The sequence below is a fragment of the Alexandromys fortis genome, unplaced genomic scaffold (genome assembly GCF_014885135.2).
Source record: "Alexandromys fortis isolate MF-2015 unplaced genomic scaffold, M_Fortis_MF-2015_v1.1 scaffold_10, whole genome shotgun sequence".
Taxonomy (NCBI): Eukaryota; Metazoa; Chordata; class Mammalia; order Rodentia; family Cricetidae; genus Alexandromys; species Alexandromys fortis.
In genome coordinates this window covers 21,226,991-21,240,265 of record NW_026067895.1, presented here as the reverse complement: position 1 = coordinate 21,240,265, position 13,275 = coordinate 21,226,991, and the positions used below count along the sequence as shown (strand labels likewise).

The 13,275-nt window shown below is 40.2% G+C and overlaps 1 protein-coding gene across 2 annotated transcripts in view; it reads left to right on the top strand.

The window, feature by feature from the left end:
• The window catches only part of LOC126512167 (protein FRA10AC1 homolog), a 29,049-nt gene extending 16,250 nt beyond the window's left edge, over window positions 1–12,799 (top strand). For both annotated transcript variants that reach the window (XM_050159782.1, XM_050159773.1), the window contains exons 10-14: window positions 1,610–1,652; window positions 3,426–3,541; window positions 6,359–6,397; window positions 11,438–11,516; window positions 12,500–12,799. In XM_050159782.1, the coding sequence (XP_050015739.1) occupies window positions 1,610–1,652; window positions 3,426–3,541; window positions 6,359–6,397; window positions 11,438–11,516; window positions 12,500–12,542 (320 nt within the window). In that variant the 3' untranslated portion in view covers window positions 12,543–12,799. The remainder of the gene's footprint in view (window positions 1–1,609; window positions 1,653–3,425; window positions 3,542–6,358; window positions 6,398–11,437; window positions 11,517–12,499) is intronic.
• Window positions 12,800–13,275: the final 476 nt, after the last annotated feature.

The following is a 13,275-nucleotide window of genomic DNA, read 5'->3' as shown; positions in this document are numbered from 1 at the left end:
CTCTTTTCCCCTGTAGTTCCCCCAAACCTCAAAGAAACTTTGAGTCTAAAATTTTTAGCATTTTGGTAGCACTTTGATAAAAACAATTCTAATGTCAGATTTCTAGCTGGTAACTTGTAGAGTGAAGATCTCACGAAGTTGAGAATGTCACTAGATTGTGTGTCTACGTGACTGTCAGAAAAGGTGGTGTGGACCCCGTGGCTGAATGTGTGGCTGTCTTGTGGTATGGACAGGAAATAAGCTCGCTTTACAGTGAGTCGAGATTTTAGGAAAGAATCCTTTCAAAGACCTTTTCACTTCACATACAGTAATTTTACTTAATAATAGGTCTCACAATGACATTTTCATGCCTGTATATAATAATATATGTTGCTCATCCCAAACCACTCACTCTCTTTCACCCCTCACCTCCTGACTGTCCATTCTTCACTAGTCCTCCTACGTGTCTTGAGTTTTGTTTTTGTGGGTGGTCCAATGAGTGTAATTGGGTTTACTTAGAGAGCACGGTGAGGGATTATTTATAGGTGCATGGGCAGCACTTAGAAATCGTAGGAAGGTGCAGGGCCTCGTGTGTCTCCCCCACTCTCACTTATCTAGTGCAGATTTTCAGGTACTCACGACTGCTGAGCATTCAAGAGTCTAGCAGCCGTGTCATGCTCAGAGGACAGCGTTACACAACATACCATGCAACCTCTGGATCTTAATCTTTTCCCCGCTTTCTTGTTGATGTTCCCTGGGCCTTGGAGGGGGTAGGACAGATGCCCTGTGCAGAGCTGAGCACTCACAGCTGGTTATTCCCAGCACTTTGACCTGTTTAAGTCTCTGCAGTAATCGTCTCTCACTGCAAAAAAGTTGACCACAGCATCACTCTATTAGTGTTATTATATGCATATTATGACATCATGTTATTATGTTAGGAGATATCTTTGATGTCGGACACTAATTCTGCCTATGAGACACAATGGATGGCACTTTTTCTAAAGTCCTTTTAAAGCAGTTTTTCTGGACCCAGCAGGGCTGATACACTGTGAACTTACAGAGACCAGCACAGGTTCAAACTAGACAGGGGAAATGGGTACAAAGTCCTGATCCTAAGCAAGAAGCCATTTGTAATTGAGAACCGAGTACAGAGAGGGGGGCAGTTCATCTGGCACAGGGTCCCTCACCTGCTCGTCTGGCTGGTGTGGCCTGCACCCAAGCAGTGGAAGTCCACCAGAGTTGGGGGCAGGGCCCAGCAGTGGGGCAGAAGGTGAGGTGGGCGGTGTATGTAATTGATAGCTGCTGTGGCAGGGAAAATCCATTGTCTTCAGTGAGTCATACCTTTTCTCTAAGAGAGGAAGAATGTGAAGTGGGGTGGGTGGAGGGGGTCTCTTGGAGAAATAATATAACCAAAATTATATGAAAAACTTTAAAAACAAAGCATTGTTAAAAAATATTTTCAACTCTCAAACATTTTAATATAATTTGAGGTATAATGTTAGATTATTCTCTTCATATTATTTCCTACATATAGCAAGGGGTTTATAGAACATGAGAAATCATAACTAAAATAGAGTGACAGTACAGTCACAGATTCAGAAGTTCAGTGCTATATGTTTTTCTCTTTTAGGATTATGCCAAGAATGTTCCTTTAAATTAAATTTTCACCACAGGTAATTTTTTTCTTTTAAAATACTATTTTTAATATTTAGTAATTTAGACCATACTCATTGTTTTGTCTAAATCTCAATTTGGAAAGTGGATTTAGTTTATTGTTTAGAAAATAGAACATTATTGTGTGATTCATGGAACCGGACATCCACTCTACCTTGATCCAGCCAAGCAGTTTTGTATGTGAACATCTGTGGGGGGCAAAGATGCCCTTTAGGAGAGTTGTTAGTTTGGAGCCAATGGCCAGACACTGTAATATTCTTAGAAATGATATTATAAAGCAGACTACACAGAATGGTTCTTAGAACTCTTAAAGTTCAAAAGTAAGTGTGTGCATGCATGTGTGTTCTGAAGCCAGAGGCAGACATTGACTGTTGTGCTGTCCAACTTTCTCAGCATTGCTCGTTTAAGACAAGGCCTCTCACTGAACCTGGAGATTGCCATTTTTGACTAGCTTGACTGGCAGGCCATGGTGATTCTCCAGTCTCTGGTCTCAACCTTCCTGCCTCTTAACCCCAAGATTATTAGTGGACATGGTCACACTGACATTTACGTGGATTCTTGGGATTCAAATTCAGATCCTCAAGTTTGTACTGAAGACTCTTTTACACTCTGAACCATCTCTCCAATCCTCCTTGTTACTTTTAAACAGTCTTTTAAATAGAGTTTCTCAGTGATAAAAGTGTCATTGGTCAAGTCAGGCTCCTGTTAAGTCATGTGGACTGTGTCTGATTTAAGGAGTACCACTGGCCTGTACCATGCATGCATAGGAGATCATTGACCTCGGTTTTATTGGTTTCATATTATTGTTATTTCTTTATTGTTGTTGTTTTGTTTGTTTTGTTTTTGAGGCAGGCTAGCCTTCAATAATAATGTATCTGAGGCTAGCTTCAAATTTGTGATTCTCCTGTCTCAGATTCTTGTATGCTGGCGTTACAGGTATATACCCCCACACCTGGCTTAAGATGGGTTTTATTATAAGCATGTCTATATAGTGTTATAGCTGCTACAAATGAGTAATAAATTCTTAAAGTCAGCAGATGTTGTGTTACATAGGCAGCCAGCCCTAACCTTAATTTCCTCTGTCAGCAATGCTGAGAGAGACTGAAAGTCTTTTGTGATTTTCTCTTTTGAGTGTCATCAAATCTGAAATGACTTTGATAAAAGAAAAAATAAGATTAACTGCTGTGACAGCGTGATAGCGTCAGCAGGGATGTCTTAATCAGGAGTCTGCTGAGAAATGTTTGATAGCTTTTTTCCTCGTGCTTCCTTCTTAAGCAGTTAAAATTAATTGCTTTTCATCTATTGTACTGACTAAATTGTAAGAAGAAGTAAAGCCAGAACAATAAAAAGGCAAATTATAAATTGTCTAATGCTGAGAGGTGAGTTAAAAATAAGCACTTTCTCCATTCCCAGATCCCTTTTCTCTAGTCTGTATTCTGAGAGGAGAGTGTACTCTCACCGTGTCAGAACCGTCACAGCACTTGCTTCTCCTCGTGTTTTCTCTGCTCGGTGGGTGTGGGTCTCTTGCTGGCGGAGGGCTGAGTAAAGCTGTCTTATTGTGTGGAGACTCGTGAAATAGTTCCCTATCTCTGTTTAGGCTTTATTATCTTACAGAATTATCTTAACTTGTATATTGACCTAAAATATTTACATACTCATTCGAGGTTCTTTATTATATAAATTATATATACTTTAACTTTTTTAATTTGTTCAATTTTTTTTATAAAATAAGTTGAAAAATTAACTTCAATATTGTGTTGTTTAACATAAAGGAGAAAAGAAATCAAGTCAAAAAAAAGGAAGGCTAAAACCAAGATTGAGTGTGACGATTCACCACGTAAGAAATCCAGATCATCTTCTTCAGAGACCTCCAAGGGGACGGATGGAGGTAAAGGAGGTTAAAGAGCTCCTCATTCCGAGTGTGAAATGCAGTCTGTGCGGTGCTGATCAGAGTCTCGCTGGTGGTGCAATAGAACTGTGTTTTGTAGCAAGTAAAGTAAAGTGGTTGAGAAAGCAGATGTAGATTTATCGTCACTTACAGTCTTAAGAGCACAGTTGGCTTTGATTCCTTTGGGGCAGGTACAACATATCACATGATACTGCAAGCAGTGTCCGTTCCTGACGTTCCCAAGCTGAGTTATCTGGAGGACACACCGACCCTTTGAGCTTACTTTCTCCGTGTATGGTGGGTGATTTGAACACCCACCTCCATATTTGTCAAGCTCAAGCAGAGTCAGAATGAGAATGTGAAGGCGCCCAGAAGTGTAAAGCAGCTTTACAGTGTGTCACTCAATCTAAAGTCATGATTGTACACCTAGCATACGGGATTATGGGAAAACTGAGATAATTTGTTAAAGAATTTGACTAATGCCTGCCGTGTAATTAGCTATTGTAAAGGTTACTTCTAATTGCTATTTCAGCATCATTAGTTAATTGGCTATAACTTCAACTGCATCACACTAGGTGGGCAATGCAAGATTCAACTAAATTTAAACTAATGTTAATATAAGATTTGGACAGGAGAGGGCTCCCTTGCTCTAGATAGGAAGATAGTTGGCTGAGGTGCATTCTTACATGCATTTTTCCGTCTTGCCTAGATAGTACATAGTATTGCTGAGCTGCAATGGATGGTTAGTAGAAGAACTGTTATCCTGTCGTTTATTGAGAGTTGACATTTGAACCCGAAAGTCTTTTCATGTCTTTCTTAATTATTTCCTAACTCCAAAGTAAATCTTAATTAATAAATGTGAAAATCTCACTTGAGTTTAAAATTTATTTATTGTAATATGCTAATATAGTAATATACCATTTGAAAATTTGGTTATATTCATTATTGCATTAATAATGTTGTTACCTTTTGCTATAATCATATCATGTAATCATTCAGTTAAGGAAGAGCTCATCTCTACCTAGACCTTCTTAATTTGGCATAAGCTTTAATAATATTTAAACATCACAGTTGCGTATGGCATTGGCACTGCTTACTTATCCAAACCTAGACATCCTTTCCCGTTATGTGAGGCTGTATCCTTTATAGCTTCATGTTAGATCATAGAGAGTATTAAGTGAGTGGCTGGGCGGACAGCTGAAGCCCACATGGATGGATGTGTAGAATAATGATGTGTAGAGAGGGAAGTAAGACAATAGCTTGTGTGTGAAGAGCGGTCACTTTTGCAAATAAGGAAAAACAAAATCCTTAGATATAGTTCACTCTCCTGGCCAAAGATTTAAGACCGTCTCTTCCCGTTTCCCTTTCTCTCAGCGACCTCACCCTTCAGTTTCAGTTCAGCTCAGTTGGAAAGGCCCTTCTTAAGACCGCTGTCTCACTTCCCCAGACTAGGAATACACAGAACCCTTGAAATAATTCATTTCTGTGAGAAGGGGTTGTGTGACTGTTTAACTCACCCCCATTTCTAACACTGTAGGCATTTAGTAGATGTTAGGTGAGGGAGTCCTTCGGTGAATTCATAGTTGGAGAAACTTCAGAAATCAGTCCCAGATTTATAATCAAAATGATGTTCTGGAGTTCTTGCTTTTCAACCTACAGTGCTCTGACCAGCGGTGTTGATCAGTTGTATGTTGGTCTGAAGTCACTGTCTCGAGAGCTCTGCCCTGTGACCTGTGTTGGTTCTGGCTTTGCTTCAGTGTCTCCGGGAAGAGGAACCCAGCCCACCTACAATAGCCCTTCACATTTCAGATGGTCGTGTTTGCTAGAGCTTCCCCTGACGTGTGGCCCCAACCTACACTTCCCAGTTTGGTTCTGCTGATGTCAGGAGGCCCACAGAGTTGGCCTCACTTTTCCACCTACATTGGGCACATTCCCATGCCTTTACTCTGCACTCTTGGACCCCTTTTGCCTCTGAAAGACAAACACTTAGGCTTCTTCGCCCTCTGCAGTTTTGTTAGGGTGTCATTCTGTCACCTCTGCTTTTTATTTCGTCACCCTCCAGAAATGTCTCCCAGAGGATTTTGTAGAGTGGTCATCTAAGATATAGATAGATGGTGGTGGTGACCCACACCTTTAGTCCCAGCACTCAGGAGGCAGAGGCAAAGGGATCTCTGTGAGTTCGAGGGCAGCCTGGTCTACAGAGGTAGTTCTAGGATGGCCACGGCTACACAAAGAAACCCTGTCTCCAAAAACAAAATACATACACACACACACAATGTGTACTTTTCGCTTCTTGTCTCCCTCAGTAGTTACTGCTGAAAAGCTGTGCTTTAATAGCCCCCGTGGCTGGACAGGGTTGGCTGCGGTGTGGCTCAGTGGCGGAGCACTTGCTTTGCAGCTCCAACCCTTCACCACCCCTTCCAGCCTTGGAAAAAAAATGTATATTTGTACACTGTTCAGTGGAAGGGCTGAACAGGGAAAAGGCAATATTATTATTATCAATTTGCAACCTGTGAAATATTTTTAAGTCACGTGAGACTTTTCCTAGGCTCTCAGATTTTAAGTTTTATGTTAGCTATCCCAGGCTTTATGAACACATAAGGTGATCGATCTAAAAGGACCTAATATTTTAATTGAGGAGATAAGACTAAGGGACCTGAAAGATTAGAAAGTAGTAAGGGTTTGTTTGTTTGTTTGTTTGTTTGTTTGTTTTTGAGCATAAGAAAACCAAATTTGTGAAAAATTTAAGGTTTTATCTACAACTGTCAACACCACCCAAAGATGATTCTTGGTAAAATGATGCTGTTTTCCTTTCAGGACATTCATCCTCAAAAAAGCCAGAAGATTCTAGAAACAGTAAGTATCAAGCTTTTCTTTCTCAAATAGCAATATGTAGATTCAAAGCATTTGTGATTTGTGTTTTTTGTTTGTCTCCTACTCTGATAGGAATTATATTTGTTTTTGTACAACATGAGAAGAATCATAAAGGACAAAAAGTGAACATTAATTCTTCAGTTAAGAATAATTTGAAGTTTCTTATTTTAATTATAGAAAGCACCAGAATCTTTTCGATAAATATCATTCATAAACATTTTAGTTTCACACTGCAGAGTGTGCAGGAAGAGACAGGGATACAGTTGGAGTGGGGAAGGAAAGGCAGTTGAGAATTAGAGATTTCTCACGGTACCTGAGTCTGAGCGGCCCTGTGGCTCTGGACTGGAGGAGCTGCTGCTGTGGATGGTGCTTCAGTTTTACCACTTAGAGTGAAGCAGTGATTTTACCGGGTGACTGCTACAGATCCTCTATTTCCCTTGAAATACGCCCCAGGTGTGCACAGTGACTTACAAAAAGTGTATAAGGTTGTTTTACAATTGATGCTGTGGGAGTAATGGGAAACAAGGTAGAACGGCAGAATAAAGACAGAGGAAAAGTGTACGTTTTCCCAGACATGTCACATGACTGCAAAGGCAGCCCTCGGCTCTGTCACTGTTCTACCCATAACTAAAGCAAGGAATGAAATCACCAGCAGAATAACAGTGCCATTGTGAAGTAATAAAGAGACCCTCAGTGTGTATTTAGCTTTTTCCTGGAAGCTTTGAGGGAAGAATCTCCTGTAGGATTATAAAAGGGAACATACATTTATAGGGGTTTTTTAATGCTCTGTCTGTGATAGAGAAAACTAGTTTTATTTTTTAAATTGTAAAGGTTTATTTTTATTATTTTTTAACTTATATATGTGAGTATATCCACTTAAGTCTGGGTGCCATTGAAGTGCAGAAGAGGATACTGGCCCCCTTAGAGCTGGATTCCAAGATGGTTGTGAGCTGCTGAATGTGGGTACTGGGAACCAAACCCAGGACCTCTGAAAGAGCGGCACTCTTTACCACTGAGCCCCTCTCCAGTGCTGCCCCTTTCCCTGCATTTTTGAAATATTTCTTTTTATTGTTTAAAATTTTTAATGTATTTATTTTTGAGACAAGGTCAAACTATTCTTGAATTTATGATCCTTCTGTCTCAATCTTCCAAATTTCTAGAATTATAGGCATATGCCACTGTGTCCTGTTAGAGGACATCCATTTGTGGTGAGTTAAGCTCTAGACTATTCACGAGGTCCCCTGGGAACCAGAGAACTCAAGAAAATTATTCAAGGCTAAGTAATTACTGTCAAAGATAGGGTTAGATTCAAGTCTGTAGTCTCTTAACACAGTACCTTTTTGCTCTTTGGTCGATTATTGATGAGTTAATAAGGTGTAGCCCTATTATTTACATTGTAATTTTGACAGAATGGATAGTTAGGGAGGTAGATAGATAGACAGATCCATCTTAAATGATTGATCTGTCCGTGTCTTGCTTCTTTTGTAGAATGGGTGTGCAAACAGGTCAGCTTCATTGAATTATTGTGGAAAGAGAAGACACCCACACACAAGGCCTGTGCCGTACACAGAGGAAGTCCTTGATACCCTATAGTTCTGTTGCAATGCCAGCAAAAAGAAAAATGCCAGACGTTAAACAGAGTCTGTATTTGCTCTCTAGAATTGATCAGATCAAAAGTTAATGCCTGTCGTTTATTATAGTTACTGCAGACATTCACCATCTCATCAGTGGAGTGAGTTAGTTACCATATATATCCATTCAGGAAAACCCAAAGTATTTAAGCACCCACACTAAGGAGAACATCAGAGGCTTAAGTAGATCGAACACAGAGCAGCCGGTGTGTGAGGAGAACTGAAATTGTGCTCTGGGGAGAATGCTGGCGCAGCTACAGATGTGAAGGAGTGAGAGGAGGGAAGGGGTAGGACGAGGTCGTAGAAATTGGAGGCTGTTACTGTATGGGAGATTTATTTTTGGTGATTGGTCACAGAACTAGAGTCTATAGATAAAAATGGCCTGAAGACATATTTTTGTCTCAGTTTAAGAAAAACTGCCATTTGGAATTGTCTGACAAAAGGAATAGAGGAAGTGAGCTGTCTCAGGAGACAGACTGCACGCTGCATGTTATCAGAAGTGTTACAGTGAATGGCTTCATTTTGGAGGTAGAGTTGAATGAAAATACAGAAACCAATAAAGACTGTTGCTGCCAAGCCTGATGACCTGGGTTCGATCCTTGGAACTCACATGTCCTCTGACCTGATTACTGCAGAGACTCAACAGTGATGCTGTAAGAATGTCATTGTCTATCAGCCCTTCTCCTTGTCAGTCCTGAGCAGTACTCTTTGTCACCCCTGCTGGCTGGTGTTTGTAGTGACTGTCACCTCAGGGAACCAGGAAGTTTTAGATTCATAGGGTAGAAGGGACTTTACAAATCATTCCGTCTAGTCTATACATTTGTTTCCTGAGGCATTTTAAGGTGAGTTAACTTTTTTAAAGTAAATTTGCATTATCTGGTCTCAGGAAATTGATGTACAGGGCCGGATCAGTAGTCCTGTTGGTACAGCGCTTCTATGAAACAAGAGAAGCTAAACTCAGTCCTCAGAGCCCACTTTAAAAACAGGGCTACGGTCAGCTCAGCAGGTAAAGGTGCTTGCCACCAACCTGACTGTTTTAATCCCTGGGACCCGCATGGCAGTGGGAGAGAACTGACGTCCACTGCTTGTTGTCTGCTCTCCATACTGTGTCCTGCATGTGCACACCTGCATGCGCATGTGCACAAATAAGTGTAAAGAGAAATGCTCAGGTGTGTACCACACACTTTGAGTCTTCCTGCTGGGGAGTGGGGACAGGCAGATCTCTGGGTCCTTGTCAGCCAGCCTTACCTGCATAGTGAGTTGAAGGCCAAAAAACAAGGTGGACAACACCCAAGGAACAGCACTGACCTCTGGCCTCCATGCTTTTCCATGCATGCACACACACATAGACAAATACACTCACACAAAGGAAATTGGGGAGAGGAAGCTGACTTGTGGAAAATATTCTTGGAAGGGAACAAGAGTAAGCAACAGCAGTTTGTAAGGTAAAACTTTTTTAAATCAGCTGCTAGATTTGGAAGGCCCTGTAGATTCTGTTCTCTGACATCTTAACAGTAATGCCAGAGAGATGACTTTATTAGGCATAATATTTTCCGTTATTTCTAATCTCAGTGAGTGGAAGATTTTATTCTTTCTTCTTGTGTGATCTGTTCAGGATACTGGGAATTGTAGTAATGGCTGTCACAGAACAGACATCTTCCTCCAAGACTTTTTAGTTTCATCACCTTGTGTACATAGCTCATTAGACTGCACCCTCCCCCTGCTATTTGTTAAAATCGGTGCCACGACAGACTCAGTTAGGATCAAAGTTCAGGCATACACATTGATTCAAGGATCAGAGTCCAGCGGGTAAAAGGCTAGCACCACCGTGGCAAATCAATGCTGCTTTATTTTTGTACTGTGCTGTGCTGTGCTGAGCCGAGGGACATTCTGTACTGGCAAGCCAAATCTGGGTTAAGTCAGAACTGCAGTGTTAACTCCTCCAAGGGGATTATCTCTTGCAATGTCATTCTTGACTTAGTGTCTGTTAGTCATCAAAGTCGTGGACGTTAAGGTCTGTAAAGAGCACGTTGTGTTAGGGTGAGCACATGAGAGACCCAGCCTCTGTGTAAAACAGCAGTTACCTTACGAAAAAACATGTGCCAGACATTTATAAAAATGATGTTTATTACTTTAATTATAACAGCTGTTCAAAAGAGTGGAAACTGAGTAACCTTTCTTCTGGAGGAAAGTCTGGCCCTATAGCTGCTTTAGAGCGCATGTTTGGTTGCCAGTGGTGCTACTTTTAGAATTTGATATTTTATTTGGAATAGGTAAGCACCCAGATAAATGCAGACAGTAATGTGCACCGTGCAACAAGAGAAACAATTCAGCTAGGCTGTGGTCCCACTGTGGAGCCCTCGCCGGCATTTTTTAAGACCCTGGGTTTAATCACTATCACTGACCCCCTTGATAAAAATAAAAAAAGAAAACAGCCTAAATTTCCACTATTCAGGAATTGAAGGTTGGTTAATCAAAATTTATATAACTGTTTTTATTTTGTTTTTTGTTTGTTTGCTTAAAGCTTTCGTGGGACTAGAGAGATGGCTCTGTGCTTGAAGCATATAGTGGTCTACAGAGGACCCAAGTTCAATTGCCGGGACCTTTGTTGGGAGCTCTGACACGACAGGCTTCTGTAGGAACCTGTGCACACATGTGCAACATTAAAAATAAAATCAATTCTTTAAAAAATTCTTAATTATAGTGAAGGAAAACTGTGCTATCGCAGATCTTTTATAGTTACAGAAAATATACACAGTACAATCCAATTTATTTAAAAATGTGTATGTTATGTGTCATAATTTGTAAGGGCCAACCAGACTTAAATAATGATCGTATTACCTGTAAGCTCGGAATAACTTTTCCTCTGTACTTTAAACATTTCCAAATCGCTCTTATTTTAGACAGTGAGCACTTATTACCTCTAATATAGTAAAAATAATATATTCCTCTTTAAGAATACTAAAAAGTAGACCTCAAATGAATCACCTAATATTCAACTGAAATTTACTCAGTGTTGGATAATGTGCAGATAGACCACCCATGATTAACTTGGTGACTCCTCTTCAGTGACAACCGTTGGTCCTAATCCAGATGTGGTCTCGATGTGAATCTTCATTTCATTTCTCTTCTATGCCCGAGGAAATAACTAAATCAGCTGCTAGTTTTGTTCAGTGTTACATGGGGAAGGTGTTCCTAAAATGTGCCCTTTTTGCTGAAACTCTGGTATTTCTTGTATTGTTTAACTTTTAAATTATTGTATCTGGAGGGATAACTTAAATTTCCAGGGAATTGTAGAAATTGCTGTTAAATTGATAGTTAATTTAATTGCACTGGTAAATGATTCAAAATGTGTTATGTTAAAACAAAACATTTTCTTCTAAATGAGCAGGAAACACTGATGAGGAAGACAGTGCTTCAGAGTCCGAGCTCTGGAAGGGTCCCCTGCCAGAGACAGATGGAAAGTCACAGTAAGTGCTAGATTCGTAGATGCTGCCTTCTGCGTCAGCTTAGGGGCTGTGGATACAGCTGTTCTTGGTATCAGCTAATGAAAATAGTTAATGCCATGAAAATTTAGTGCCAAAGACTCCCTTCCCTGGCAAGGTGAAAGTCTATTACCAGCCATTGTTGTTGGCCGTAAGGAGGCAGTGGGCCCAGCATCACTTCACTGGAACAGACAGCCCTCTGTTCCTGCTTGGACTCCTTCTGAGGCGGCTGCTCACTTGCATCTAGGACAGCCTGTCCCATGATGTTACATTCTCAGGACCCATGCTGAGGAGCCCCATGAAGGTTTACACAGCTGTGGAAATCCTTGCCAGCACTCAGCCCAGCCTCCCAACAACAGATAACTCGAGCACTTGCTCGCTGCCTCTGCTGACTTCAGAGCCTGGGCCGCTTGGCTGCTTGAGGCCGGCTGCAAACACTGATGCTCCTCGCAGTAGTGGCAGGTTCTACTCAGAGTTCTCTTCTTTCTCTTAGACATACCCTTACGAGCTACAAATACATATTTACTATTCTCAAATGTCCTCACATCCCTGACAGTAAGACTTGTATTTTTTTAAACATAGTTTCTGTTCCATGCATTTCTTAAGCAGATTAGAATTTGAAATTAGAATTTGAACAGAAAAGGTATAAAGTCAACCAAAAAAGCAAAGACAAGCAATGTTGTTTCACAAAAGTATTTCAAAGAAAACTTGAGGGCTTTTGAGAGAGGTACCAGCATGTGAGATATTCCAATTTTAACAATTTTGAGAATAGATGATTGTTTAGAAACTCAGAATTATTTGAATTATAAAAACATATTGATATGTAGAATGGTCAGCTCTTATACTGAAAGGATTTTATTTTTATTAGTCTCATATAAATGTATCTTTTTACGCTATTGATTTTTTATTTAGTTTTTATTATTTTGAGTACTCTTGAGTATAATCCATGTTTGTACTTTTTTTAATAGGGAAGAAGAATTTGATGATTATTTTCAGGACTTGTTTCTGTGAACTGGGAGAGCACATCATTCCTTAGTGAGGAAGTGTACCGTGAAACTCCGTGAACTTGTCCGTGCTATTGAGTCTGGACAGCCACCAGGACAGACTGTTTCAGACACTTCCTCCTTCACTCGTGTAGTGTCTCAGTTGCTTTTCTACAAATCTGTTTTGTCCATAGCTTTCCAATATGATACACTGTTTTAAGTGACATTTGAACATGAGTGGTTGGCAGTAAACTGTAAATAAATTATTTCGTGTCTAATTTTAAATGGTTGGTGTCAAGAGTTTTTCCTTTTATCGGACAGTTGTTCATTTGCTCTGTAACTGCTGGCCCAGCTTCTATTAGGCACGAGGCACTGTGCTGAGCTATTTCAGAAGTAATTTTGCAATCCTTTCTGAACTGTCAGAAAATAGTAAATTAGTGTCAGGTGTACTGATGTTAAATATTGCGTAAAAGTTCCTTATTTCTTAAAGGTGTTTTCAGCTTACCACTTAAGGTGAGTAAAAAGGAATCTTGATTTCTGAGGGAAATTATCTGAAATGTCCAACACCAAAGTTATTAGTACTGGAATTCCCGTAGCTAAGCATTCTTACAATGAAGGTATTTTCATCATCCTGCGATCATCAGAAGATAGAGTTCTGCAAAATGAAATGCTGGGAAGACTATGCATTGTTTTCCCATAGAACAATATATTTTGAAATAAATACAGTTGATGATATTAAGTCCAAGTATGAATTCAGATAA